Source organism: Ornithorhynchus anatinus, chromosome X2 (assembly GCF_004115215.2).
Source record: "Ornithorhynchus anatinus isolate Pmale09 chromosome X2, mOrnAna1.pri.v4, whole genome shotgun sequence".
In the NCBI taxonomy this organism is placed as follows: domain Eukaryota; kingdom Metazoa; phylum Chordata; class Mammalia; order Monotremata; family Ornithorhynchidae; genus Ornithorhynchus; species Ornithorhynchus anatinus.
The window spans coordinates 28,155,627-28,183,103 of record NC_041750.1 but is presented as its reverse complement, the minus strand read 5'-3'; the positions used below and the strand labels follow the sequence as shown (position 1 = coordinate 28,183,103).

General features: G+C 53.1%; 1 protein-coding gene across 6 annotated transcripts in view; it reads left to right on the top strand.

Annotated features, from left to right (window-relative positions):
- ATP9B (ATPase phospholipid transporting 9B (putative)) overlaps positions 1-24,581 on the top strand; it is a 185,023-nt gene extending 160,442 nt beyond the window's left edge. For 4 of the 6 annotated variants that reach the window (XM_029052669.2, XM_029052671.2, XM_029052672.2 and 1 more), the window contains 16 exons: positions 870-1,109; positions 8,179-8,340; positions 8,845-8,937; positions 11,996-12,079; positions 12,405-12,575; positions 14,563-14,661; positions 16,575-16,664; positions 17,063-17,207; positions 17,582-17,646; positions 17,916-18,071; positions 18,336-18,400; positions 19,891-19,999; positions 20,638-20,695; positions 21,425-21,628; positions 21,975-22,007; positions 23,168-24,581. In XM_029052669.2, coding sequence (XP_028908502.1) covers positions 870-1,109; positions 8,179-8,340; positions 8,845-8,937; positions 11,996-12,079; positions 12,405-12,575; positions 14,563-14,661; positions 16,575-16,664; positions 17,063-17,207; positions 17,582-17,646; positions 17,916-18,071; positions 18,336-18,400; positions 19,891-19,999; positions 20,638-20,695; positions 21,425-21,628; positions 21,975-22,007; positions 23,168-23,304 — 1,911 coding nt within the window. In that variant the 3' untranslated portion in view covers positions 23,305-24,581. The remainder of the gene's footprint in view (positions 1-869; positions 1,110-8,178; positions 8,341-8,844; positions 8,938-11,995; positions 12,080-12,404; positions 12,576-14,562; positions 14,662-16,574; positions 16,665-17,062; positions 17,208-17,581; positions 17,647-17,915; positions 18,072-18,335; positions 18,401-19,890; positions 20,000-20,637; positions 20,696-21,424; positions 21,629-21,974; positions 22,008-23,167) is intronic. The other 2 variants (XM_029052670.2, XM_029052674.2) reach the window with 1 other exon arrangement.
- The last annotated feature ends 2,896 nt before the right edge of the window (positions 24,582-27,477 follow it).

Genomic DNA, 27,477 nt, shown 5'->3' with positions numbered 1-27,477 from the left:
TTTTCTCTGAGTGTGTGTGTGTGTGTGTGTGTGTGCCCGCGCAACTCTCTCTCCAAGCCAGGGCAGTTTTAAGTAAGAAGTGAGGAAGGCGGCAACAGATCAGATGCTCACAGAAGGGAAAGGGAGACTCCTCCTTCAGAGAGGCTGACCAGGGAGAATGGGCTCTTTGGAAATGCTGACGCCAGGCGGCCAGCTGCTGGACCTGAAGAGACAGTGTCTCCTTGCCTCTGAGAAGCAACGTGGCCTATTATTATGGTACTTGTTAAGCACCTACTTTGCGTCAAGCACTCTTCCAAGCACAGTGGTAAATGCAAATCAGTCAGATCAGACACAATCCCTGTCCCTCTTGGGGCTCACAGTCTCAGTAGGAGGGAGCAGAAGCCAGTGGCGGAAAGAGCAGAGGACCGGGAATCGGGAGGACCGGCCCCGCAACTCCGGCTCGACCCCTCGCCGGCTGGGTGACCTTAGGCAAGTCACTTCTCTTCTCCGAGCCTCATTTCCTCATCTGTAAAATGGGGATGAGATGCCTGTTTCCCTTCCTCTTTGGACCGTGAGTCCCATGGGGAACGAGGACATGTCTGATTAGATTAAATTGTATCTAACTCAGTACTTAGCTCAGTGCTTGGCACAGAGTAAGCGCTTAACAAATACCACAATTAGTACTGTTATTATTATACGAATGTTGAACACCCAATGGGGAGGGAGTTAAGGCTCCCACTCAGCTCCCACACGTCGTCCCGGCTTGCCACATTACTGACCGTGAGGGAGACCAGGCCACGCGCGCTGAGGGGAGGAGAGGGGCGTTCCTGCAGGCTGGCCGGTTGACGCGTTGGCTGCTCAGAGTTCAGCGTGTGTTCGGTGTCCCGCAGGCGCAGCCCAATGGGAGCAGCACAGGGGCCACCCCTGCCCGCCGGACCCAGACGCCCGCCCCCAAGGTGCGCAGGAGCGTGAGCAGCCGCATCCACGAGGCAGTGAAGGCCATCGCCCTGTGCCACAACGTCACTCCCGTGTATGAGTCCCGTACCACCGCCACCGAAGCCGAGGGGGCCGAGGTGGACCAGGACTTCAGCGACGAAAACCGCACGTACCAGGCCTCCAGCCCCGACGAGGTGCTGTTTTTCTCTTCCTCTGTGGCCTTCTGTCTGTCTCCAATTCAATCTGCCCCCAAACCTTGTAGCTAGTTCCTGGCTATAGTTGGCTGGCAGAGGCTCAGTCAAAGGGATAAATTAAGAGGAACCGCTACGTTCCCTCGATTCTCCCTGCCCAGAGAACGTGTCGCTTTGTTGTTCTGCTTTTCCCAAGCATCTAGTACAGTGCGCCAAGTGGGTGCTCAGTAAATGCTTCCTATACTACATTTTGGCTAGAGCGCCACTGGGGAATTAGGGAAGGTTCTTCCGACAACTTGCAAGTGGCAGATCAGCATCAGGGGGATTGGACAGGAGATGCAGTGTGGCCTAGTGGATAGAGCACAGGTCTGGGAGTCAGAGGAGCTACACCTTTGCTCCAAGCCCTGATTGAGCCACATGGAGGGACAGGAGAGTTGATTCTTACCAGCTTGATTCTTAGCAGTCACAGCCTTTTACTGCTTTTGTCATTTCTGGTCGAATCATTGCGTGAAAATTCAGGACGCTGCGAGCCATTCAATTTTTTTTCTTATCGGGTGGAGAATTGATAATTGGGGCAGCTTTAGAACAAGCTAAAAATAGCCAAACATCAAGTGGCCGTTGAGAAGAAATCTCCCCGTGATGATTTTTTAAAGCTGAAAATGAAAAGCCTAGGAAGCCCTTATCATAATTTTTTAAAGAGCTCTATTGATGCAATGTTTGCAAATCACTGGAGCCTAAGGAAAATAATGTAAATGGTTCATTATTTAGCTTATTGAACTTTCCCGCAGTTAGGTTGACGGATGAAGCCAATGTTTCCCAATCACCAAAGTACCATTTTAAAAGCATTTTTTATTGAATAAAGTGCTCTGAATAGTGCACCCTGGAGCTTTAGTTAGGGAAATGGTTCAATTGATGTTTTCTGTTTAACCTCAGCATTGACCTATCACAACATATTTGGTTAATAAGCAACATTATCATTTAATAGACTTAACCAGTTCTGTTCATTGTATTTGCGCCGCTCCCCACTGCAAAGCCCACTTTGTTTACGGCTCTGGTGTCATCTTGCTCTTGGGAAAGAGGGTAATTTATTAAGCAGAGAGTGTTCTAGTTTTGGTCTCCCGGTATGATCCCCATTCCAGTCGTGTTTCTCGCAGCCACTCGCAGAACTGACTTCTCGATGAAGTACCAGGGACCTCTCCTTTGCCCCTCGAGAAGGCAGAAAGGCACCTTGGAACACCCAGCGGGGGTGCAGCGTGCATAATGTGTACACGTAGCCCTCTGCGTACGAACGAACAGCTCGGGCAGCAGACGGACCGATCTCTCCTCAGATCTATCCCCCACACCCCGAGGGTTGGCCATGGTGACAAGGCAAGAAGTTGTGTGGCGGAGATGACTCTGGCCCCGGAGCCGATTTCGCATTCCTGACGTGAGGCCGACTTACTCCGTGCTCATTGTTTCTTATGATAAGTGATCAATATTTCATTTTCTCTCAGTGGAAAGTTTCATTTGCCCGGGCCTCGTGCCCTCCACGGCTTCTCAAACCCAGAGCCGGGCCACAGCCTGCGGGATGCCCGTCGGCAGGATCGGGACCACTGCCCGCTCCGTCGTCAGAAGCGTCTGTTCAGTTCGGCGGTGGCAACCCAGCCCTCCCCGGCCAAGCTAACGGGCACCAAAGTCGAGAAAGCAAGGAGGGCGAGCAAGGAAGAGCAGAGGTCGCCAGTCCAAGTTGTGCCTAAACTGGCCACGAAAGGGAGCCCCCGAGGGTTTCTGGCCTCCTTGGTCAGAAGAGATTGATGCGCCGTGACTCTTCACGACTGCTCCATCTCGTAAACTAGCTCTGTCGGCCACCCCCGTTTCCTCCCCCAGCCTCCCCGAGCAGTCTCCCCAAAGAGCTCGGTCTCAAGTCCGGCTGGCATTTAGAGCCCCCATAAGGTGGCCTTCCTCCTGAGGATGGGCAGGAGACGGCCGCGCCGGCCCACGTCGGCGGCGAGCTGTAAAACGGATCGCTTCGCGATAGTCAGGGCGACGTTACCTCCCCGACGGCGTAAGCGATTACGGATGAGGCCCGCCGTATTGTTTAATTCGTTTTATTGTGTGCGCTTATTGAAGCAAGACTAATTGTGGTGTTTTGTCAGTGTATTTGTGAAGAGCAAATTATTCTCACTGGCCTAAAACCATCCCTTTCGTGACCTTCGAGACCAGGCTCCGTCACCTGTCTGGAATATTGATGGGCAGTTTGTCCAGGTGATCAAGGAGCATTTTTGAGTTTGTCTTTAGAGATTGCACACACAAATACATGCATGCACCTGCACACGCACGCGCGCACACACACACACCCTCTTCTCGTCCCTCTGAACCGAATCAGCCGTCCCCCGAGAAATGAATCGAGCGAAAATTTGGGGGATGTGTTTCAGAGAGGGGTCTTTGATACGTAGTCAGTTGCACTGACTCTCTGGAGATCTCTATCCAGGTGGAGGGGGAAAAAATATCAAAATTAATGTTTCCTTTTCTAATTCGGCTACCCCTTGGAAAGGAAGAACGAACGGGTGGCAGCCGGAGTCATTTCTCGACTCTGCGTGGTGTGAGATTGGCAAAGGGGAACTCGTTTCAGAGCAGAGCTGGGCAGGACCATTTGACTTGGCGCTTTGGCCTCGAAGGCAGCCATGACAATTACAAAGGGCTGGGAGTCGCCGGTATTAGACAAAACACCAAATGATCCCCTCCTCCCTGCTGGCCATTGTCTGCACTCCATCCAATGATTCTTGATCTTAATTCTGCTCAATCAAAGACTAGAATTCCACGCTGCAAGAGCGGGTTTGGAAGGGAAAATTTTTCACTTTCAAAGATAATGAAGTTAGATAAAAGCTCTCCTCCTTTCAGTTTCTTTAGGGCTCCTAGTTTGGATTTTTTTATCGATTTTTTTTTTCTTTCCCCCTGGGAATTTATCAGAATGTATTACAACCAAAACAGAATTGGCGGAAAATTGATGGAGGGGAAAAAAAAATGTGATATTCCTAGATAAATGTCAAATTGGAATCAGAAAAAGGACTCAGACACTCCTCTCTCACCACAGCTCCAGACGCGGGCTGGGGAAAGTGGTAGCTATTCCCTGTCCTGATCCTGCCCAGAATGAAAAGAAATTTACCTGGCTCCCCTGCCAGGTAAATTGCCTTTACCTGGATCCCCTGCCAGACTGTAGCCTTCTTGAGGGCAGAGAGAGGCTCTACTTATTCTCTTGTACTCTCCCAAGCAAGCAGTACAGTGCTCCGAACATAGTCCATGCTCGGAAAATTCTACCGATGAAGATGGTATGAAGTGCTTACTAAGGGTCGAGCACTGTGCTAAGCACTGAGGATGATACAGGGAAATCAGATCAGACACCATCTCTGCCCCACAAGGGCCTCACCATCTAGGGAGAGGGAGGAAGAACCGGCATTTTACTGATGAGGAAACTGAGGCACAGAGAGGTTAAGGTTGAGAGGTTGAGAAGCAGCATGGTTCAGTGGAAAGAGCCCGGGCTTGGGAGTCAGGGCTCATGGGTTCAAATTCCGGCTCAGCCGCTTGTCAGCTGTGTGACTTTGGGCAAGTCTCTTCACTTCTCTGTGACTCAGTTACCTCATATGTAAAATGGGGATTAAGACTGTGAGCCCCACATGGGACAACCTGATCACCTTGTATCCTCCCCAGCCCTTAGAACAGTGCTTTGCACATAGTAAGCACTTAACAAATACCATTATTATTATTATTATTATTAAGGGACTTGCTCAGGATCACAGAGCAGGCAAGTGGTAGAACTGGGATTAGAAGTTAGGTCTTCTGGTTCCGGGTCTCAGGCTCTTTCATCTTTCCCGGCTATTGATCGATCAGTTAACAGGAGGGAAAAATCTTCCTTCTTCAGAGAGCAGAGTGATCTGAGTACTTAGTTTGCAGTCTTCCATGCTCAGTTCTAGAAGAGAGTCTGTCTTCAGCGTGGATGGCTATAGCACATGCAAACATACATGGCCAGAAAGGCAAGTGTGCACCTGACCCCCTACATATCACAAATTACCCAGCTCTCTGGGTAAATGAAGAGATGCTATAGTGTCAAGAGGTTTTTCGAGGAGAGCTTTCTGGAGCCTTAGACACGTTCTTTTCCGTCTAAAGTCGAGACTTGGCAGCTTCACCTCTTCCTCCTCTCCCCTCCCGCGTTTCTGGGAGGTTGTGGTTGGCGAGGCAGTTTCCACCGTTGCTGGCACCGTTGCTGTGGCAGGTCTGCATCGTCTCTGCCGCTCTGCTTACAACCTGATAACTGGGTTGGGGGCGAGATTCCAGGTTCAGCTCGGTGTAGCCGTGCCACCTAGCGCAGTGTGAATCTCCGTGCCCTCTGCCCCGGACGCGCTTCCAGTAGCAGAAATCATCTCAATCTTAGGATGCTTTGGTGACAGCCCCAGTTCTCCTGCTTGTCGGCAGTGTGACCTTGGCCAAGTCACTAAATATCTCTGTGCCTCAGTTCCTCTGTAAAATGGGGATGAAGACGGGGACAGGGACTATGTCCAACTTTATTATTCTTCATCTATCACAGTAGTGATAATAATAATAATGAGGGTATTTGTTTAGCGCTTACTATTTTCCCAGCACTGTTCTAAGCACTGGGGGAGATACAGGGTAATCAGAGAGTACAGTGCTTGGCATTTAGTAAGCGCTTACCAAATACCACAGTTATTGTTATTGTTGTTATTATTATGCTTTAATTACAGGATCTTTTTTCTAAGTTTGCAGAAGTGTACATGCTCCAAACTACAGCTCGCAGTAACTGACATTTAATACGCCACCACATTTTCCCAGGCAGCAGCAGGAAACCAAAATATATTACATTCATCTTCTTTCAATTATTTCAGTGTTTGGTTAATTTAGAGCTCGGTAATTCAATTATTATCCATTGGTATTGGCACCGACCGTATGCATGGAAGAATGAGGTAGTTAAAAGCAGTATCTGAGAATCAGATACAAAATGCAAGACAAAGGTCACCAAAGGCCACTAAATTAAGCAGAGATAAAAAATCTTCTGTCCCTTTTTGTAATTGTTTTACATGATGTGGCTAATGCCTCCGCTAATGGAATTGGAAAGATTTTAAGGGGAGGGTGTCCTTTAATTTAGTATTTTGTTTATCCGCGTCATTTACTATAAGAGCGAATACATTTTCTGAATACTGCATAGGATTTTCCAGATGGCAGTGTCTGTATTACTCTCGATGTACTCAAGTCCAGTTCAGCTCTGTCCTTTAGTAATTGTGAGGAAGAACAACAAAAGGCACGCCGCCTGCCCCTGTTCAGCATTCCATGGTTTTGTCAGTAATAATAATAATAATGGTGTTTCTAAAGCGCTTACTATGTGCCAAGCACTGTTCTAAGCATAGTAAAAAAGTAGGAAATGTCCCCAGTGGAATGACACCCTGGTGGAGGGCTGTTTTCAATCAATCATTCATATTTATTGAGCGCCTACCTTATGCAGAGAAGTGTACTGTTTGGAAGAGTGTGATAGAATTAGTAGAGGTGGTCCCTCAAAGAGCTTAATCCGCTGTTCATTCATTCATTCAGTCATATTTATTGAGCACTTACTGTGTGCAGGGCACTGGCCTGAGCACTTGGGAGAATACGATTGAGCCACTAGACGTGATCTCTGCCCTCATGGAGCTTGCAATCTAGCAGGAGAGACAGGTGTTAAAAGAAGTGACAAGGAGGAGGAAGCAGCAGAGTTTAAAGATATGTACCAACCGATTGCTCCCCGAGGAATACCCGAGTACTTAGGGATGCTACCCTAGTGAGTAGGAGATGTGGAAGGCCTGAAGTGGCAGAAAGGAATGGGAAAATGAGAGTCCATCATGGAACATCTGTTGGAAGAAATGAGATTTTATAAGAGCTTTAAAGATAGAGTAGCTGTCTTCCGGATGACCAAATAGCCGCAGACATCAGGAACAGGACGCCTCATGAAAATCTAGGGAAGGTCATGAGAAGAGGCATTGTGAAAAAACAAATGCAAAAGGCCATAAAAGACTTATGTTTACACGCAAACAGTCTGGAAAGTATTCTGGGTCACACGTATGTAAGTGCCATGGGGTCAGAGACGGGGTGGGTGTACCCAAGATCTTAGGTGATGCAGAAGTGATGAAGAGGCAGTAGACGGCCTTTAAGGGTTGACATTATTACTTAGGTCAACCCCTTACGTGGGAGAAAATGACAGAATTTGAGATTTGAGATTTTGAAATGCTAAAGTTGTTCCTTTTGGGGGTTAATCGCCAAGTTATAGTTTGTTTTTTATATTTATAAATGAATGCCAAAATTGCCCCATTGCTTGGCCTGGACTTTAAGTCCCTGAAGAATGCTTTAATAAATACATAGCTCCAATTTTTGAACAGTTATTAAAAGAGTACTGTTTACTCACAAGTAGGAGAGAGAATTCAAAATGTTTCCCCAAAATGAGAACATGTAATTTCATCTTTAAGAATATTCACAAATTGGATATACCAAATTGAGAGGTATTATCATTTTGTCTCAGCTTATCTATAGAATCTGTAAATGAGACATGGTCGCTGCCATAGACCCGGGCTGAGATGTAGGCCGTTCGCTCGGAGTTTTGCCCAGACCCCTGGCAAGATGCTCTGGTTCAGCTGTTGCTCTTAAAAAAACCCGGAGATTCATTGGACTGGAGGGGACATCTGGAGGTCACCTAGGGCATCTCCCTGCCTTCTGGCAGCTTTGGGCCTTGTTGGGCTGTGGAGAGCCCTTCCCCCAGCCCCAAGTAGCCTCAAGGAACAGCCCAAAGGGATTCAGGCTTTGCAGTGACTGGCACCCCAATTCTCAGAGCCCCGGGGTCCCTGTGTCCTTAGAAAACGATTGTTTCGTAATGTAGCTGCACCAAAAGATACCAGAGGAATGCCCCAAACCGTGATCCCCAGCGCCGTCGACTTTCACAAATGACTCCGCTCTTCACCGCGTGTGCTTTCCGGACATGCCGGTGGACGGCGCTTGGCTCTGACGGGCTTGGTCGCCCGGAGGATTGGCGGCTAACAGGGTGACCCGCTTCTCTCCCTAGGTGGCCCTGGTGCAATGGACGGAGAGCGTGGGACTCACTCTGGTGAGCAGGGACCTGACCTCCATGCAGCTGAAGACTCCTGGCGGGCAAATCCTCACCTACTACATCCTGCAGATTTTCCCCTTCACCTCAGAGAGCAAGCGCATGGGGGTCATTGTGCGGGTAAGGCTGGCGCCCGGGCTGGCAGAACGGTGCCCCCCATCCCACCAGCTGGAATCTGGTTCCTGTGGCGTAAAATCTAGCAAGGGGACACCCGGTCCGACCCTGGCCTGAAGGGCACTCTGGTCTCTGCCTTCTCCTGAGCCCTACCGGAACAGCTGGGGGACCCGGGAGCTGCGTGGCCTGGGGGGGTCTGGGAGAAGGACAAGCTTCGGCTCCAGACAAGAAAGAAACGTCGGTATGTCGGTGCCGCCTCAGGCACTGAAATGAGGTTCAAACCAGAAGCTGCATGGGTGTTCCAGCCCGGCTCCTCGAAATCTACAGGCGCCAGCAGAGGGGGGCTAGAGTGTACGGCCTCTCGTAGTTAGGGAAACCTCGGCCAGCCCCGCCTAAGGACGGCGACTCTGCAATTGCTATTTCAGTCCTGTTTTGCTGGGCTGAACTGGAAGCCGGTCGTTGGGAGGGACGTAGCTGGAATAATTCCACTTCGTTTTTATTTCATTTCAGGACGAATCCACAGCAGAAATCACCTTCTATATGAAAGGGGCAGACGTGGCTATGTCCACCATTGTACAGTACAATGACTGGCTAGAAGAGGAGGTAAGAAAATGCCCCCGGGTTCCACCATTTAAGCAGGAAGGGCAGAGGAGTTCAATTTTTTTTTTTCAAAACTGTATCTAATGGCTGAACGCCGTAAATCCCAACAGGAGAACTAGTTACTTTTTCATCATGTTGGGAGAGAGTATCTGTCCCCCGACCCTAGGCTGTAGAGAGGTGGGGCGGGGGGAGGGGGGCCCTCCTGCAGAACTCAGTGAGGCCAAGCACCCATTTCCACAAACCCGCCCACCAGAGAACCAGGGCCTGGGTCTTCTCCAATCCATTTCCCTGCCCCGGGGAGCTTGGGTCTGAAAGGGGAATGAAGGAAGATATTGAGACTTCAGTCCCTGCAAACCCATCTCCCCCCCCCCCCCCCCCCCCCCACCAATCCTCCCGTCGGCCAGAAAAATGGGAACCCTGGTGTCCTTGGCCCTAGTAGACACTGTCACCCACCCCTCCATCCAGGTCTCGCTCTGAAACGATGATCACACCCCCATGTGTCCACTGCAGCATTGGCAATATGAGTCAATATCTGCTCCGGGGCAGTTTGATTTAATCAGGGACATGAATAAATTAAATTCCCTCAAGACCTAGTAAAATGTCATAAAAATTACTTTTGGCGATAATGATGCACAATTAATTGTGAAATAGTTGTTGAATTTATTTAGCATCATGGGGTCAAATCAATACGTGTCTTGCAGCAGACAGTGCCGGAGTCGTCGCCCGTGAGGATGGCTTTATTAGGAATCCTGGGGGGTTCTGAGATCCCGCTTACCGTGGCTTCCCGGGGACACCTCAGTGCCCCGCTGCCTGAGGCATTCACTGCAGGGTTCAGTTTTGGTCAGAAAAGATTTTGCTTTATGGAAAAGATTCTGGACATTTCCCAAGTTTGGAAGGAGTGACTGGAGTGTCTCTCCGTTTCTCTCTTCAGTGCAGGAACCCCGCCTCCTTTGGTTCTTGGGGTGCCCTGTGGGGCCCATGGCCCAATCAGGTAGATGTAGGTGGGATTCTGAGTGATTGTGTGTTTTGGGGTTGGTGTTGACCTTGGAGAGCAGAGCCACAGTGAATCGGAATGGAGAGTGGGACAGGAGGCCGAAGAGGACTCCATCTTGAGTGCCGCAGGCCCTGCCGAAACAAGGGCACCGAGCGAGGAGGCGTCCCTGACGTGCCAGGATGTTTAGCATTTGCCAAGAGTCCAACTCCATGACTGAAGAAGGGCACTGTAGTCTGAGGGCAGAGAGCCCCAGAGCCAGGGCGGCACTCCACCTAGGGAGAAAGCACTCTGAATTAGAACGAACTCTCTTCCTCCGCTCCTCTACCGACCCTGGCCAGCCGGACAACTGGCTGGTAGGGCCCTCCCTAACTTTCAGGACATAATGGATTAATCAAACCGGGCATCCATTGTCCTCCAGCCCACCTCTCCCCGGTGTCACGTCCCTGGGCCATCCAAGACTCCGGGTGGAACCGTCAATCCTAATCACCCGGAAGGTCAGAGAGGCAGAGTTACGGTCCTCTCAGCGCCAATCACTCTGCCCAGGGGCCGCTATGTATCATGTTATACTGCCGCGTTCACAGTTGGCTTTTATGCCGCGGCCTCTCTGGGCTGTATGTCACCGTGACAGCTCACCTGCCCTTTGCACAAGTCGCACTGTGGTCTTCCCACGGCACTGACCCCGAACCCCTTTGTGTGTCTCTTGGTGTGGACTTGGACCCACTCACCCGCCCAGGGGTGTCCCAGCTGGCACCGAGGGTCCTTTCTCAAACTCTGGCTCCCACCTTCTGCCTCCAGACATCTGGAATCTTTTCCGTGAGGCCTGGGGGTGGCATGTGGATGGATGGCCATCCTACCGGCTTCTTGGCCCACTCCCAGATGTTGTTAATAATAATAATGTTGGTATTTGTTAAGAGCTTACTATGTGCTGAGCACTGTTCTAAGCAGTGGGGTAGATACAGGGTCATCGGATTGTCCCACATGAGGCTCACAGTCTTCATTCCCTTTTTACAGATGAGGTAACTGAGACACCGAGAAGTTAAGTGACTTGCCCAAAGTCACAGAGCTGACAGGTGGTGGAGCCGGGATTAGAACCCATGACCTCTGACTCCTAAGCCCGTGCTCTTTCCACTGAGCCACGCTGCTTCTCTGTAAGCTGGGAAGCAATGAGGTATAGTGGATAGAGCATGGGCCCAGGCGTCAGAAGGACCCAGGTTCTAGTCCTAACTCTGTCACTTGTATGCTGTGTGATCCTGAGCAAGTCATTTCACTTCTCTAGGACTCAGTTCCCTCATCTGTAAAATGGGGATTAAGTGTCTGAGCCTCAAGTGGGAAATAAACTGCGTCCAGCCTGATTAGCATGTATTTTCCCCAGTCTTTAATACAGTGCTGACACACAGAAAGCACTTTACAAACAGCATTAAAAAAAAGACTTAGAACGCGGCTCCCAGCAGAGTGGTAGGGATGCTCAAAGCACTGTTTCTGCTGGTGTTGAGACACTTAGGCTTCGTGTTTAGATTTACGCTGTTGTGGATTCTGGGACAGGAGTGCTGGCTTTGACCTTTCAAGCACCATGTTGGAAGACCCGAAAGGACTACTGAGCCCTTTCTCATTTTTCCACTATGATGGAAAAACAATACAAAACAACACTCTTTCTGTTCTCTCCATGGTCTGCTGTGGGCCAGGCTGGTCCCTGCGGCCGCTGCTTCTGCCGTCGCTGTTCCCGCCTCTGCCGGCCCCAGAGCAGCCACACCTGTGGGTCAGGAAGTGCAGGTTCTCCCCCAACAAAGGGCCTATGGAAATGGCAGCCACCCCCAGCCAGGACGGAGGCGGCCTCATCTCCCCCGGTCCAAACACTCATGGCACCCGGGGGGCGGCTCTACGCCTTCCGCTCCTACTCGCACGAAGCATCGGCCCTTCCCTGCTCTGCCCCGTGGCTGACTGGGACAGCAGGTGGCCCACCAAAGAGTGCAAGCCAGTGGTGTTCCCGTGGGTCTCAAAAATGTGGAAAATCCTTCACTCCCCACGGATCCTGGGATCCATCGCGTTTCTCCCGTTTTCACTTTCCAGTGTGGCAACATGGCTCGGGAAGGGCTACGCACGCTGGTTGTTGCCAAGAAGTCATTAACGGAAGAGCAGTACCAGGACTTCGAGGTGAGCCGACTCGAGCAGTGGTTCTGGGCCAAAGCGTGGCAGGGTGTCCAGCGGGCCCCCCGGGAAGAAGCCTGTAGGGCAAAACTCCCGTTGACCCGGAAGGGCAACCGTGAAGCCATTGTTCAGTGAGGCAGGGGGACCTCTGTGACCCTACAGCAGTTCTTAACCACATGAGGATGGCTGAAGGGAGAATATTTCTTATACCAGGGGTCTCCCATGAGGCTCTGTGGATCAATCCTGTTTATGGGCTCGTGGTCACCCCCGCCCCACCGCGGCCGGTCGCGGGGAGACCCGATACATCGTCATGTTGTGTTTGTGCCCCCAGAATCGCTATAACCAAGCCAAGTTAAGCATCCACGACAGAACGCTCAAGGTGGCTGCAGTCGTAGAGAGCTTGGAAAGAGAAATGGAACTTTTGTGTCTCACTGGAGTCGAAGATCAGCTCCAGGCGGACGTAAGGCCGACTCTAGAGATGCTGAGAAATGCTGGAATCAAGGTATCAGATTTCATCAAAATCCCTCCGCCCAAGTTTTCATTGCTCTATTCCAACAGAGTTCGTTTTTCCTGAAAAATGACCGGCAGTTGGTTGTAGTAAGTTCCTTGAGGGCAGGGATGGTGTCTTTTACCTCCGTATGCTCCCTTCAGGGCTTAGTACACGGCTCTGCCCACTGTGGGTGCTCAGTAAATACCACCGGTCGGTCAGTCGGTGAATGGATCGATCGAGGTGCCTACAGATAATTAAATCAGAACTGTTCAGGCAGCTGGTGAGGTTTCTGGACCTGGGACTGATCACGTGGACATCAGTCCACCGCCACAGTGGAGTCCTCCACTGCATCCTCGGTTGGAGGACCCAGGATTGAAGAGACCCCGACGATGCTCTTTCCTGCAACAGAACTCCCTCCTCCCGGGTCGGCCCTCCTCTGTTCCCGGCTGCTCTGCTTCCTTCCAGGCTGTCCCTGCTCTCTCCCACACTTGCCCTTCTTCCCACCCCCTACCCCTCAGAGTGGTAGCCCAGGATTTCTCCAGGGTTTTCCAAGTGTCTTGGAGGAGCAGAATGGAGACCCGCATCTTGTCCCTCGCTGAGGGAAGGTCAGGGATGTGGGCCACCCGGGCTGCTCCGTAACAATCGGAGATGGTATGAATTTTTTGTAATTTTCATTACATTAAGAACAAGTGGGGGATAGCTTAGCCGAAAGGGAAATCACAGTCCTCTCTCTGCTCTTCAGCTCTTCAGAGGAGGGCACACTTCCCGCTGTGGGTACAAGCAGTCAGCGAAGAGAAGACGTAACTCGGGTTTTGATTTATTCGAGTCAGATGGCATGACTATTTCATTTTAATTGAAAAATAAACCTCAGATGAACAAGTTAATGTTGCATACCTGAATTATCACTTCAGTGTTCTGTGCTCTGAAGAACAATACCCTTTCTTTTAGAAGCTGTACATTTAATAATAATCCCTGTCACAGATACTGGGCTGAGTTCTCTGCCAAGGTGAACCGAAAACCCGCTTTATTCTGTCCGTGGTGTGGAGGTCAGATAGGCCACCCAACAGGTCTTTCTCTTTCTCTTCATTTTGATTTTGTGTCTGTCATTAGTTCCCGGTATTCCAATAGCATTTGGAGGGCGTACGTCCCCCAGTTGACCCCCAGAGGTGACAACCATAATGTTGCTTATGCTTGTACGCTAGCTTTCTATTACAACCCAACTGTTTGTTCCTCATATCATTTATTTAATTGCAGTAGGAACGATATTTACTGAGCGCCCAGTGGACACAGGGCACTGCACTAACGGCAAGTTCAACAGAAGCAGGTGTCACATCCCCTGCCTCCGAAGAGCTTCCACTCTGATAGGGAAGACAGATGTGAAAATGTTTAGGGAGGGCGAACAGAACAAATAATCAAATGTTCGGTTGAGTATAATCAATCAATCAGTGCTTTTTATCGGGTGCTTTTACAGTGTACAATATAGTTGGTAGACCTGATCCCGTCCCCCAGGGAGCTTTCAGAGTATGTGCCAGAGAACTGTCTGAGAGGAGGGCTGCCCGGGTCCTCAAGGAGACAGAAGCCTTAGTTGGTGGCATGGCAGCACAGTTCCCCCCCGAGAGATGACTGGCATAAAAGGGACCTCTCCCATAGCTAGAGGAGGAGGAAATTCCTTCACTTCAGCATTGCCCCGAGAACTTATCACAGGAGAATCCACATGGGTCCCACATCCTCAAGACCTGCCGACCCATCCCTGATCTTCCCCACTCCTGCCCCTCGAGATATAAGCTGGCCCCTGGAGCACCAGAGGTGAGCATCTCCCTGAGGGAGAAGCCCCAGCATGAGTAGCAATGGCCCGGGAGAAGAGGGTTGGGGGTTAGCGGGGAGGCCCCCTAGGAGCCAATCCGTCACGCATCCCGATTCCACGTGTAGTCTGGGATGCAGGGAATCACCAGGCAGGGAGGCGGCCTCCGCGTGACTACGGTACCTAAACTTTTCCCAGATCTGGATGCTGACCGGAGATAAGCTGGAGACAGCTACCTGCATCGCCAAAAGTTCCCACTTGGTATCCAGAGCCCAGGATATTCACATCTTCCGACCAGTGAGTATCATCCATCCAGGTGGTTTTCAGGCTTTCCAACAGAAATGGCTCTCAGATTGAGGGTGAATTTTGAGAAGCGGTGTTGCCTAGTGGATAGAGCATGGGCTTGGGGGTCAAAAGGACCTGGATTCTAATCCCGACTCTGCCACTTTTTTTTTAGATGGCATTTTATAAGCGCACAAAGCACTGTTCTAAGCACTGGGGAAAATACAAGGTAATCAGGTTGTCCCATGTGGGGCTCACAGTCTTAATTCCCATTTTACAGATGGGGTAACTGAGGCACAGAGAAGTTAAGTGACTTGCCCAAAGTCACACAGCTGACAAGAGGTGGTGCCGGGATTTAAACCCGTGACCTCTGACTCCCAAGCCCGTGCTCTTTCCATTTAGTCACGCTGCTGTGTGATCTTGGGTAAGACACTTCACTTCTCTGGGCCTCAGTTTCCTCATCTATAAGTTGGAGACTAAGACTGTGAGCCCCACGTGGGACATGGACTTTGTCCAACCTGATTAGCTCATACGCACTCCTACTTTCAGTACAGCGCCTGGCACTTCATAATCACTACACAAATGCCATAAAAAAAAAAATTCCGCAGTGCCTGTTGACCTGGTGCATTTTGGTCGAATTCCTCTCCATTTAGAAAGATTGAAAAGCCAGCCTGTTGACTGGAGGGAGGAAGGTTTCTTGGTGGGGTTCATTTTGTTCGCAAACCTGCTGTAGACAAACAGCATTCCACACACAAAGCAGAGATGGGCTTTTAATCTCCCATTTTCCACTGAGACGTATTTTTCTTAATGATCTCTTAGAGAAAATTAATAGCAGCTAGCTGAATTGATGTGTCTACTGTATGTATTAGTTATGACTGAATTCAATTCTAGCAAAAATAAAGATTTCTTGGGTCTTGATTGATGGAGGGTGAACAGACATTATACGTCTGTGTCTGTTCTAAATGAACCACTTGCACCTACAGAAATAATTATTTGAATATCATTTACATGTAAATGTAGTTTGTTGTGAAGCATGAGAATGGCAAATTAGGCCCTGCAGACTACTATTTGCAATTAAATTATTAATGCTTCTGATAAAACTTCAGATCAATTTTTGGTTGACTTTCAGTGTTGTAGCATCACAAATTAAGTTTTCCAAGAACAGAATCTATTTAGTGAGTCAGAACCTCCTTATTGCCCGTCACGTCGCAGACGGCAGGGAAAAAGGGGCCAGTGGTGCCGTGGGATGTTGGGGGGGGAGAGGCGCGGGCGGTACGAACACAGCTCCCAGCAGCGGGAATCCCGCCCCGTCTGCATCCAGGTTTTGGACCTTGGGTGGGCAGGGTGCGTCGGGGAGCCTAAGACCGGGCGGCGGGAACGAAGCCGGTGGGAGGCTGGCGGGGTCGTGGTGGGGGGTGGCTGGGTCAAGGGACCAGGATATCCCACCTCAGAAGAGGAGGAAGCAGGCCCTCAGTGCCAGGAAGTTCTCTGACTCTCAGGGGGGCTGGGCTGGCACCCCCATCTCCCTGGGCCTCGGGAGCTTAGCCTGCCATTGCTTCTTCCCATCAGCCCGGCTCCGCTACGGAAGCACCCGCTAAGCCAGTTGCCGTCCGGGCACCAGTCCGGGACCCCGTGGGGCTGAATAATCTCTGGACCTGCCCCTGCCCCGTCCCACACCCCGGTGGGATATTGGGCAAGTGGAGTCCAGGAGTGATCCATTAGAGTGAAGGGGTGGTGGGTGGGTGGTCAGCGGGGGTTCGCGGTGCCTGTGGCCTTGGGCCTCTGCCCCACAGAACCCTTCACACAAGAGGCGAATCAAGCCCGCCCCAAGGCCGTTCACTCAGAGTGAGGTCTCCGTCCAGGGCACTTCTCACCTCCCGTTGCCTCCCTCCTCCTTCCCACTACCCCCCACCCCAACCCCGATGCAGGTGGCTAGTCGGGGAGAGGCCCACCTGGAGCTGAACGCGTTCAGACGGAAGCACGACTGCGCCCTGGTCATTTCCGGCGACTCCCTGGAGGTACGGTCACGTTCGTGCCCAGCTCCCAGCCTGGGCCATGACTCGTCTGAGTTCTGGTGTGTTTCTCCCTCTCCCAAATCCACGGTCGGGTCCCCAGCGCCGCGCGGAGGAAATGGTTTAAGGCGACCTGGATGAGGAGAGCTCAGACTGCTCAAACCCACCTGACCATCTCCTCCGGCTCTTTCCCTTCCCGATGCCGATGGCCCCATCCCCCTCCAGCTTAAATCGGGGACCCCTTCCCCCCCAACACACATACGTGGCGCCCGGCGCCTCTTTGCTCTCCGCTCGTCAAAGCTGCTGATGGAGGTGGCTGCGGTGGGTGGCAGTGGGGGTGACAATGAGGACGGTGGCGCCCCTGGTGATGGCGGGGGAGCTGACGATGCCGATTCCGTCTGTAGGTTTGCCTGAAGTACTACGAGCATGAATTGGTGGAGCTGGCCTGCCAGTGTCCTGCCGTGGTCTGCTGTCGCTGTTCCCCCACGCAGAAAGCCCATATTGTCAAATTGTTGCAGCAGCACACGGGCAAGCGCACCTGCGCGATAGGTGAGCGTCCCCGCCCGGACTTGCCTTGTCCACGGTCCCGAGTAAGGTGGTCCGGTCACCGCCGGGAGCCGGGCCGTCACCGGGCCGGCTCGGTAGGCGGCGGCAAGCGGATCGTGGCTCGACCTGGGGCCGCCCACCGGCGCTGCCTGACATCCCCGTGGGGAAACAGGTGGCCGCCGTACATGTGGCTGGCTGGCAGAGATGGGCACCCGAGCCAGCGGATATGTTGGGGGTCCTGGCCGGGGCGCTCTCCCGAGAGCCGATGGGAGGCTCAAGGTGCAGAGGTGGCGGTCCTCCTGACGGGCCAAAAGCGGACGCGCCCAGTCCGGATTCTAGTGGTGAAACTGAAGTACATGCCGAATTCTGATTTGCAGGAGACGGCGGAAATGATGTCAGCATGATCCAAGCTGCGGACTGCGGAATTGGGATCGAGGGGAAGGTAATGAGCGCTTCGTTGCCCGGGTCACCCAGGGAGGAGTGGGAGCGGGCCGTGTCCGGGAAACACTTGACCCCCTCTTCCGGAACCCAGGACCTGGTTCGATAACTGAACTCCCTCCCAGTTGTCCCTGCACTCTCCTCAAATCCCAGAGTGGCCTGCGAAACCCGCCTGGCCGGCCCGGCACGCTCGTGGGGATCCAGCCCGGCAGCCGCCGATTGCCAAGGGGGCAGTCCAGTTGAACGGCGCCACTTTCTGCATGTTAATTTCAGGAGGGAAAGCAGGCTTCGCTGGCTGCCGACTTCTCCATCACCCAGTTCCAGCACATGGGCCGGCTGCTCATGGTTCACGGCCGCAACAGTTACAAAAGATCGGCAGCGCTGGGCCAATTTGTCATGCACAGAGGCCTCATTATATCCACGATGCAGGTACTCAAAGCTCTCTCTCTCCCTCTCTCCCTGTCTCCCTCCCTCCCTCCCCTTGGGGCACCCGCCACCAGCGCCATTCAGAAAAGATTATGAGAATGTTACAGGAAAGCATTTGATTCTTCCATTTTCCTCAATTTAATTGGAATTTAAGTGGGCTTTAATGATAAGGCAGGACGAGAAACCCGTGCGGACTGGTGTCTGGGCGAGCGACGGCCTGAAAACTCGAGGTGTTTCGGTTGGAGTTCATTGCGTTCTCTCTTTCAGGCTGTGTTTTCTTCAGTCTTCTATTTCGCATCTGTTCCTTTGTACCAGGGGTTCCTAATGGTTGGGTAAGTCCAACGCAGCATCCTCGAACCCCAGGCATGTATCCCCGGAGAGCATTGCCAGGGCAGGAGAATGCACCGTGGTCCTGCCCGATTGGGCGGGCACCCTCAGAATCCATGATGTGCCCCTGGAAGGTGTCCACAGCTGGTATATCATCAGGGACATACCTTCAAGGGTGTGCACGTTGTCAGGGTGCCCACATGCAGAGTCAGTTGGGCTAGTGGGGGCCGGGGATGGTCAGTATGGAGGCTGCTTCAGCGTTGGGGCAGACGGGCAAGGACTTGGGGAGCCAGTCTGGGGTCTCAAGGTTGGCGGCAAAAGGAAGGAACAAGAATACTCGGTTCATATTCCAACCCAACGCCAGCTCTAACATTTCTCTGGATATAGACATGACAGGCAGGAACCCGGCCGTCGGCTTCTCCCGGAAGGCCCATGCCCATGATTCAGGCCCGACCTTTAAAGAGGAGAGGGAAGAAACCGGCCGGTGTCCTGGAGGGCGGTGGCGGCTACGGCGGAAGGGAGGGAAAATGATTCAGCCTGCGCTTAACCTGAGAAGGAGGGGCTGGGAGAGGGGAAGTGGGTAAGGCTCAATGGGGGAGAGTTTTGAACTACTGTGTAGCAGCGGAACAAGAGTAGGTGTCTGAACCCCGCAGCAAGAGCGAGCCGGGCATTGCCCCCAGAGGCAACGTCCTGGTTCAGGAAGAGAGAGACCAGGTCCTAGGGGACCACCTTGAAGCGGTGCAGAGGAGGTCTCGGCCAGGGGCAGTGAGGCCCGGCTGAGCAGGCCTCGGCCGAGAGTGTCTTTGGTCGTGAGCCTGCACAAAGGCCAGGAGTGGACCTTGTTGCTCTGGGCAGGCTCTTCTCAGCCCCTCAGTCCTCTGAAAACATTCTGCTCCGTGGCCCTCCCCAAGCTCATTATCAAGATAAACTTCCCCCTCTCCCAGTTCCCATGACAGCACAATATACACCACCTAAGCTCTTGGGTACTCCCCCTCCCTCCTCACTCCTTTACGTGTGCGTATATGTTCCTATCGTTATACTCCATCATTTCCCCCTACCTGTAGTTTATTTTAGAGTCCTTGTCCCCCGTACTAGACTGTGTGCTCCTTGAGGGTCATATCTACTAACTCTACTGGACTCTCCCAAGCGCTCAGTGTTCTGCACGCAGTAGACTATCCGCTCCCTGAGAGTAAGGATCCTGTCTCCCACCCCTTGATCCCTCACAAGTGCTTAGTACAGCACTTAGTAGGTGCTCAGTGAATTCTATGAACTGATCGAATGTTTGGAATCTGACGGTGGTACCGGCCTGAGCCCGGAGAAACGACCTCCATTAGCTGGGGTGGTGCTTTGATTCGTCACTGAAAGTCACGCTTGCTCATGTCCTTTGGACGTTTTGGTCCGTTCTACCCAGGGCCAGCGGGGCGGGGATGCAAGGTGGGGGCCTCACTGTCTGTCACGGTTAACCCCGTGTGTGGTATTCCCCTTTCCCCCACAGGTACGCCACCATATACACCATGTTCCCCGTCTTCTCTCTCGTCTTGGATCAGGATGTGAAGCCGGAAATGGCGATGCTATATCCAGAGCTGTACAAGGACTTGACCAAGGTAGGAGCCTGCTCAGCTGAGGGCCGGGGGAGTGATGTAGGAGACGCCAGCAGGCCGGGGACGTTTTTCTCCTCAGCGCCTGCCCCCCCCCGTGACAGAAATGCCCATGGCCCAGGCGGGTACCGTGTGGAGAATGGCTCCTACTTTGCCCGGCCATTTCTTCTACAGTTTGCTGTGCCACCACTGGGAGCTGCACCGACCCCAGCGGTGCAGTGTGGCTGCAGGCTGCCCCCCCCTTCCCAAAAAGCGAGACGGAGAAAACAAACCATGACCAGAGGAGGACAGACCAGCCGGGCCACAACCCCCTCATCCTCCCCACTCCCGGGCCTGACGACAGAGGAAAATCCAAGTAAACGTCCCAAATCGCACTTCTTCCCAGTAGCCGTCTCAAGGCTCTGGCCCGAGTGGTCCATTCCTCTACTCAGATGGCAGAGCTTCCACCGGCTGTGCCCGAGAGGAACCTGCAAGTGTCCAATGGGAGGTTTCCTTCTGCCCCAATGGGAGGTTTCCTTCTGCCCCAGTGGCAAAATTCCCCAGTGTCATCCCCGCCTCCCTCGTCTCCATTTTCGATGGCCGCATCTGCCATTTGCTCCACCAGTTCCCGAGCTGGACTAACCTCTCCTTCCCATCTCTCCTAGGGAAGATCCTTGTCTTTTAAAACCTTTCTCGTCTGGGTTTTAATCAGTATTTACCAAGGTAAGAGAGGCCCCGGATTTGCTATAATAATAACACAGACCTGCTTCTTTAATTCCGTGCTCATCCAGGAAACTTCAGCAAGCACCTAACCCTCTGCCCGGTCAGCTACCTGTTACTTCTCCTTATGGGATGAGCAGGGCTGCCTCAGGGTTCTGAATTTGGAAACAGTTAATGAATGGTCCTTAACCCCCGTTTGGGAGGTGGTATTTATTGTGTGCTTCCTGGGGGCAGAGCATTGTACTAAGTGTTCATTTCAAGCAGACATAATATGGTTGAGTGCAGGTGAGTGGACTGTGTTGCCCCGGGTTTTTTGAGTTGTTGGCATTGACTGCAAGTGGGGTAAGAGCTTTTTTTGGCTCCTGGGGATCCTTGCACTTTTGACTTGGCCAGCTGGGGTCTACCACCCGTCACAGGGCCCGAAGAGAATCAAGCCAAAAGGACCTGGGTTCTAATCCCAGCTCCGCCGCATGTCTGCTGGGTGACCTCGGGCAATTCACTTCAGTTCTCTGTGCCCCAGTTTCCTCATCTTTAAAATGGGAAGTAAAACTGTGAGCCCCGTATGGAACACGGACCATTTCCAGCCTGGCACACAGTAAGGACTTAACAAGTACCCCCAAAAAACCAGCTCTTTCCCACACTCCTCTCCAAGGTCATGAAAGAGGTATGTGTGTGTGGAGGACCAGAGCCAGCCACACACACACAGCCTTCCTCAGGGGTGCTCTCTTTCAGGCGGCATCATCATGTTCGGGGCCCTGCTGCTGTTCGAGTCCGAGTTTGTGCACGTGGTGGCCATCTCCTTCACCGCGCTGATCGTGACGGAGCTGCTCATGGTGGCCCTGACGGTGCGCACGTGGCATTGGCTCATGGTGCTGGCAGAGTTCCTCAGCCTGGGCTGCTACGTCACTTCCCTCGCCTTTCTAAACGAGTATTTCGGTGAGTGGCCGGCGGGGCCCCCCCGGCGGGGGGGCTGGCCGGACCGTGGTGTTTCTCCGGACATCCCCTCTACCCCCCGAAGGGGCGCGGTTCTCCGGGCCAGCGCTGGGCTGCTCCGTCCGTGATCGCTGGGGGAGCCGGGGAGACGGAGACCAGACGTGAATTAAGGCGACAAGCGATGGGTGAGGGGACATTTGGTTTACCCACCGACCCATCCCGGTCTGCGAATGTTCCCACTTCTTCACGTCTCTCTTCCTCTTCAGCTGTTCTCTTCTCCTCTTCACTGTCTGCCTCCTTGCTAACTCTGTGTCCTTTTCTCTCCCACACCCCATCTTCTTTCCCACAGGGATAGGCAGAGTGTCTTTTGGAACTTTCTTAGGTAGGTGGAGCTATGTGCCATAAAGATTGTCACACTAAACCACTAGAAAGGTGTCATCTTTGACGGTGACCTGGGGTCCAGGTGTGGGAGGACAACTCTCGGGGCCCCTCACACCCTAGGCCAGGTCGACAAACCCCTCTCTCCCCACACAGGGACTCCTTGGGGCAACCAGGTGTCGATCGGGGGTTGGGGGAGAGCACAGGGAGCCGGGAGGGGGCTTTTTATGGCATCCGTCAGTTAGGAAAATCCCCTCAGGATTCCCCCAAATCACGTCCAGGGTCTCAGCTTCAAGTCCAGGCCTGAAGTTAGCCGCTTTTCCTCTCAGAACCCGTTCCCTTTGGCGGTATGGAGGGGCTCAGCCTTTGGGAAATCTTAAAGGGAGTTTAGCAGTGACCGTTCCCCGCAGGCTCACAAAGAGCACAGCTGCCGGGTGGGGAAGGGGAGGTGACAGCAGGGAGGGGACAGAAAACTGGGGGCTATGACGAATGGGAAGGAGGAGCAGACAGGGCAGTGAGGACAGAGCAGGGAGCAAGAGGTCTGCCGTCTCCTCCTTTCACCCTGACCCACCCAAGACTCATTTGTTAAGAGAGTGGAATTGGGAAGAATTAGTAGTCGGTCCCAAGTGGGGCACCTAGACAGCCCAGTCAGGGCCGGCTTCCCCCAAGTAATCCCAGAGTTGATGGGGAAAGGGTGCGGCGGCCACAATCGAGTGTGCTTGTCAGTGATTCCAGGCTGGCCCTCCTCTTCCTCCTTCCTCTCTTCCGTTCTACCCCTCTTCTCCTCTTTCCCCCTCCTCCCCACCCTCTCCCCATCCTCCTCCTGCCCCTGCTCACCACCAACTCCCTGGAAGGGTGCAGGCCGATGCTCTGACTTTGGATTCGGTTGCCTCAGACGTGGGGTATTTCCAAATTACGTTCCCACAGGCGACTACCGCCCAGGTCCTGTATGTCCTGTGCTTGTGGTCATAGCATCTGCTGAAGTAGCCCTTCAGGAAGGGGAGAGGCAGCCCATAGCAGAGCGTAGATATCATTGTGGTGGTGAGCTGCCGGCAGGGAGGCTACGGTGTCCCAGGGCGAGCCCCGGAACTTGCAGCCTCGGGTCGGGGCAGCTCGACCACCCTCCGGCTGGCCTTCACCTCTCTTTTCCCCTTCCTTCTCCAGATGTTGCCTTTATCATGACCGCGACCTTCCTGTGGAAAGTGTCGGCAATCACCGTGGTCAGCTGCCTTCCCCTGTACGTCCTGAAGTACTTGAAGCGCAAGCTTTCTCCCCCGAGCTACTCCAAGCTGAGCTCATAGAGCGACAGCCTCAGTGTCCCCACGGCGTCTGACCCCGCGCATCCGTCCCCCCCACCCCGGTGAGGACGGCGACGACCCCGTGGCCTCGGGACCTCAGGCTTCGGGATGGGCCGAGGAGAGGAAGTCGCCGACCGTGGTGGCCGGAGCCTCCGAATGAAGGCCTCTGAGGGCTGGGGGGCCGGAGTGGGGGCCGGGAGCGACCAGCCGCCGCAGACTATTCCAGAGAAAAGAACAATCCTCTCCTTGCTCCTGTGTTCCAGTAGGTGGTCTTTCCCCTCTTTCGGTCGCTCCACTTATATCTGCGGCCCGACTTCCCCCTTCCACTGGAAATGCTCCTTAATGGTTTCCCTGCTGCCGAGAGATGTCTTTCCCACTCCACTGTCCCGCAGACCCGAATGGAAGTTTGTTTCATGCGCTCTGACAGTTTCCTAAGCGAGTCAAGCCCTTTCCTTGATGCCGGTGGAGAGAGACCCTTAATCCGACACGTTCGGCGTACTAAAATGCAAAAGGTCAAAATGCCAGCGTCTCTATCTGCTACCGCCGTCGCTCTCGTCTAGTCCTCTCCAATCGAACAGGGATTAATGTGCCCGGCTCTCTGCCCAGCAGCACGTGTGGCTTTGGGTTTGGAGGCCCGGGGCGCCTCGCTGTCTCCCCCCGGGACAGTTGACCCCCGGAGGGCTTAAGCTTGGTCACTTCCGGGGGCCGTTGAAACAATGCACAGAGTAGCCAAGTTGCGCCAAGCCTGCAGTGTCTCTGAACGTGACTCGGCCGAGCCTCTCGCGTGTAGAGCCCTTCAGAGACGTCAGTGTGGCGCAGCGTCAGAGGCGCCTCTCCAACCGGTATCGTTCAAGCCGTTCCCGGTCCAGGGCAAGATCCAGCGTCGTGTCCCACTGTAGAGCCGCCCGCCAGGCTTTGCCTCAGCTGATACATTCCCTCACCTTGTGATCCATTCCCCAGGCCACTCAGGTTTGGAAACGGCAGACACACCACCATTAGTCTGGCAGGAAACGTCTTCACTTCCAAGCCGGAGCGAGCCGCGGCCGGACGATCGGGGGCTCGACTCCGGCCGCCAAAACTTCCTTCGCGGACCGGGACTCGCCGGGGTGCTGCAGGCCGGGGACCCCGGCACCGTGATGGAGGAGCCCCCTTCTTCCCTCCCTGCGCCGGGGGGGGCGGTCGGTTGAGCCTTAGCCGGGACGGCGGTTAACGTCAATGGAAAGTCAGTGAACGAGGCACCTTGATTAAAATCATTCTTTCTTGGTTCCTTTTTACACTCACCCTTCTGCTGTCCTCTGTGCACTGGGTGTCCGATATTTGACTGGCGCCTTGCTGTGGGGGGCGAGGAGGGCCGGGAAGGCCTGGAGTGCCCAGAATAATAATAATAACGTTTGCATTTGTTAAGCGCTTACTACATGCGGAGCACTGTTCTAAGCGCTGGGGTAGATACAGGGTAATCGAATTGCCCCCTGTGAGGCCCACGGTCTTCATCCCCATTTTACAGATGAGGGAACTGAGGCCCAGAGAAGTGAAGTGACTTGCCCACAGTCACACAGCTGACAAGTGGCAGAGCCGGGATTCGAACCCATGACCTCTGACTCCCAAGCCCGGGCTCTTTCCACCGAGCCACGCTGCTGAATGGTGACTCCCACCCCCGTTCTCATTATTATTAGCAGCAATCATGAATGGTGTGAATGCTTCTACCGTGTGCAGAGCACTGTAATGAGCACCTGGGAGAGTACCGTACAACAGAACCCGCTTTCTAGTCCCCGGGACAAAGTCACTGGACACGGTGAAGGGGGTAAAGCACGGTTTCTGCCCCCACCCCCTCGCCCCCCTGCCCCTGGACGGAGTCCTTGTGAGAAGCGGCGGCCACTGATGCCCACAAGATGGCGCTGGGATCCCGCGGTGGGAAGGGCTTTGGGCATCTTGGGCGGGATGTGCCCCAAGCCCCTGGTAGCCACTCATTATTTCGAGTCTTGCCCGTCCCCACCGCACCACCACCTGCCTTTTGTCCACTTATATATTATCCGTTAAGCCCTTACCATGTCCCAGGCACAGTCCTAAGCGCCGGGATCGACCCACGCTCCCAGGTTGGACAAAGCCGGGACAGCGGTTGACGTCAGTGGAAAGTCAGTGAACGAGGCACCTCGATGGAAATAATTCTTTCTTGGGTCCTTTTTACACTCACTCTTCTGCTGTCCTCTGTGCACTGGGTGTCCGATATTTGACTGGAGCCTTGCTGGGGGTGGGCGAGGAGGGCCGGGAAGGCCTGGGGTGCCCAGAATAATAATAATAACGTTTGTATTTGTTAAGCGCTTACTACGTGCAGAGCACTGTTCTAAGCGCTGGGATAGATACAGGGTAATCAAATTGCCCCTAGTGAGGTCATGGGGTTCCCAGTCTTAATCTCCATTTCACAGGTGAGGTAACTGAGGCACAGGGAAGTGAAGTGGTTTGCCCAAGGTCACGTAGCCGATACGAGGTGGAGCCGGGGTGAGAACCTGGGTCCTTCCGAATCCCAGGCCCGTGTTCTGTCCGCTAAGTCACACTGCTGATCAACTCTGATGCGACACACTTTTGTTTTCCCGCTTCTCCGAAATGCAGGTACAAGGAGTCGCTCCCGAGGCGATTGAATTCACCACGTATCTGCTTTCAGTTCTCTAGAGTTTGGAGGCGGGGCCAGTGCCAGCAGAGAAGTTGGACGGGGGTAAGGAGGTGCAGCTGAGAGTTACCCTACTCACTGTGGTGTCTGTTAAGTGCTTAATGTATGCCAAGCACACTTTTTAATGATATTTTCAAGTGCTTTCAATGTGCCAGGCACTGTATTAAGCGCTGGGATAGATACAAGCTAATTGGGTTCATTCATTCGTTCAATAGTATTTATTGAGTGCTTACTATGTGCAGAGCACCGTACTAAGCGCTTGGAACGTACAATTTGGCAACAGATAGAAACAATCCCTGCCCAATGATGGGCTCACAGTCTAATCGGGGGAGACAGACGGAAGAGCCAAACAGCACGAAACAAAAACAAGACATTATCACGATAAATAGAATCAAGGAGATGTACACCTCAGTCCACATCCCACATGGGGCTCACAGGTTTAATTCCCATTTTTCAACTGAGGAAACCGAGGCCCAGAGACTCTGTGAAGTGACTGGCCCAAGGTCCCCAGCAGACAAGTGGTGGAGTCAGGATCAGAACCCAGGCCCTTCTGATTCCCAGGCGCGGACTCTATCCGCTAGGCCATGGTGCTTCTAAGCACCGAGTCAGACCCAAGATAATCAAGCCAGACGCAGGCCCTGGCCCACTTGGAGCCTCCAGTAACCCCTCCAGTGACCCGTGAACTCACGTGGAAAGGCTCCGGCATTTCTGGATGACTGATCCTCTTGATTGCAGATACTTTTGAAAAGGAATACCCGAGTTTAACCATCAGACACCTGTGTTTCCCAGATACCCCTGGGAAAAGCAACTCAGTGTAATGGAAATCAGTCAATGGTATTTATTGAGTACTTATTGAGTACAGAGCACTGTACTAAATATTTGTGAGCGTACAATGTAACGGAGTCGGTAGACAGTTTCCCTATTCGCAATGGGTTTACCATCTAAAAAGTCAGGAGACCTGCGTTCTAATCCCAACTCCAGTTCCTGGCTGACCTTGGACAAGTCAGTTAACTTCTTCGTGCCTCAGTTTCCTCATCTGTACAATGGGAATTAATACTCGTTCCCTTAGCCGGAAAGCTCCATGGGACAGAAACTGTCTGCTCCGGTTCTATTTACCACAGTGTGTTTGAGTCTGCCCCACCCTCCAACTCTTCTGGGAGCCCCTCACCCTGCCACGGTGGGATTTGGGGAAGAGCAATTCCATATTTGCCCTCCCCACCCCCTCTTTGGTCCTGAAATCATTCAGTGGTATTTATCGAGTGCTTACCGTTGGCAGGGCACAGGGCTAAGTAGAGGGCAAGACAGTCAGTAGGCGTGATCGCTGCCCGAAAGGAGCGTGCGATCTAGTGGGGGAGAAAGGGGATAAAAACAAATCACACATAGGGGAAGCGGCAGAGTGGAAGGGTAGGTTCACTGATGTTCTGGGAGCTGGGTGGTAGGTATAGGCAGGGAGATGATATAGCGCTGAGGGGATAAAGGCCCGAGGGTCTAGGCAATGCAGAAAGGAGAGC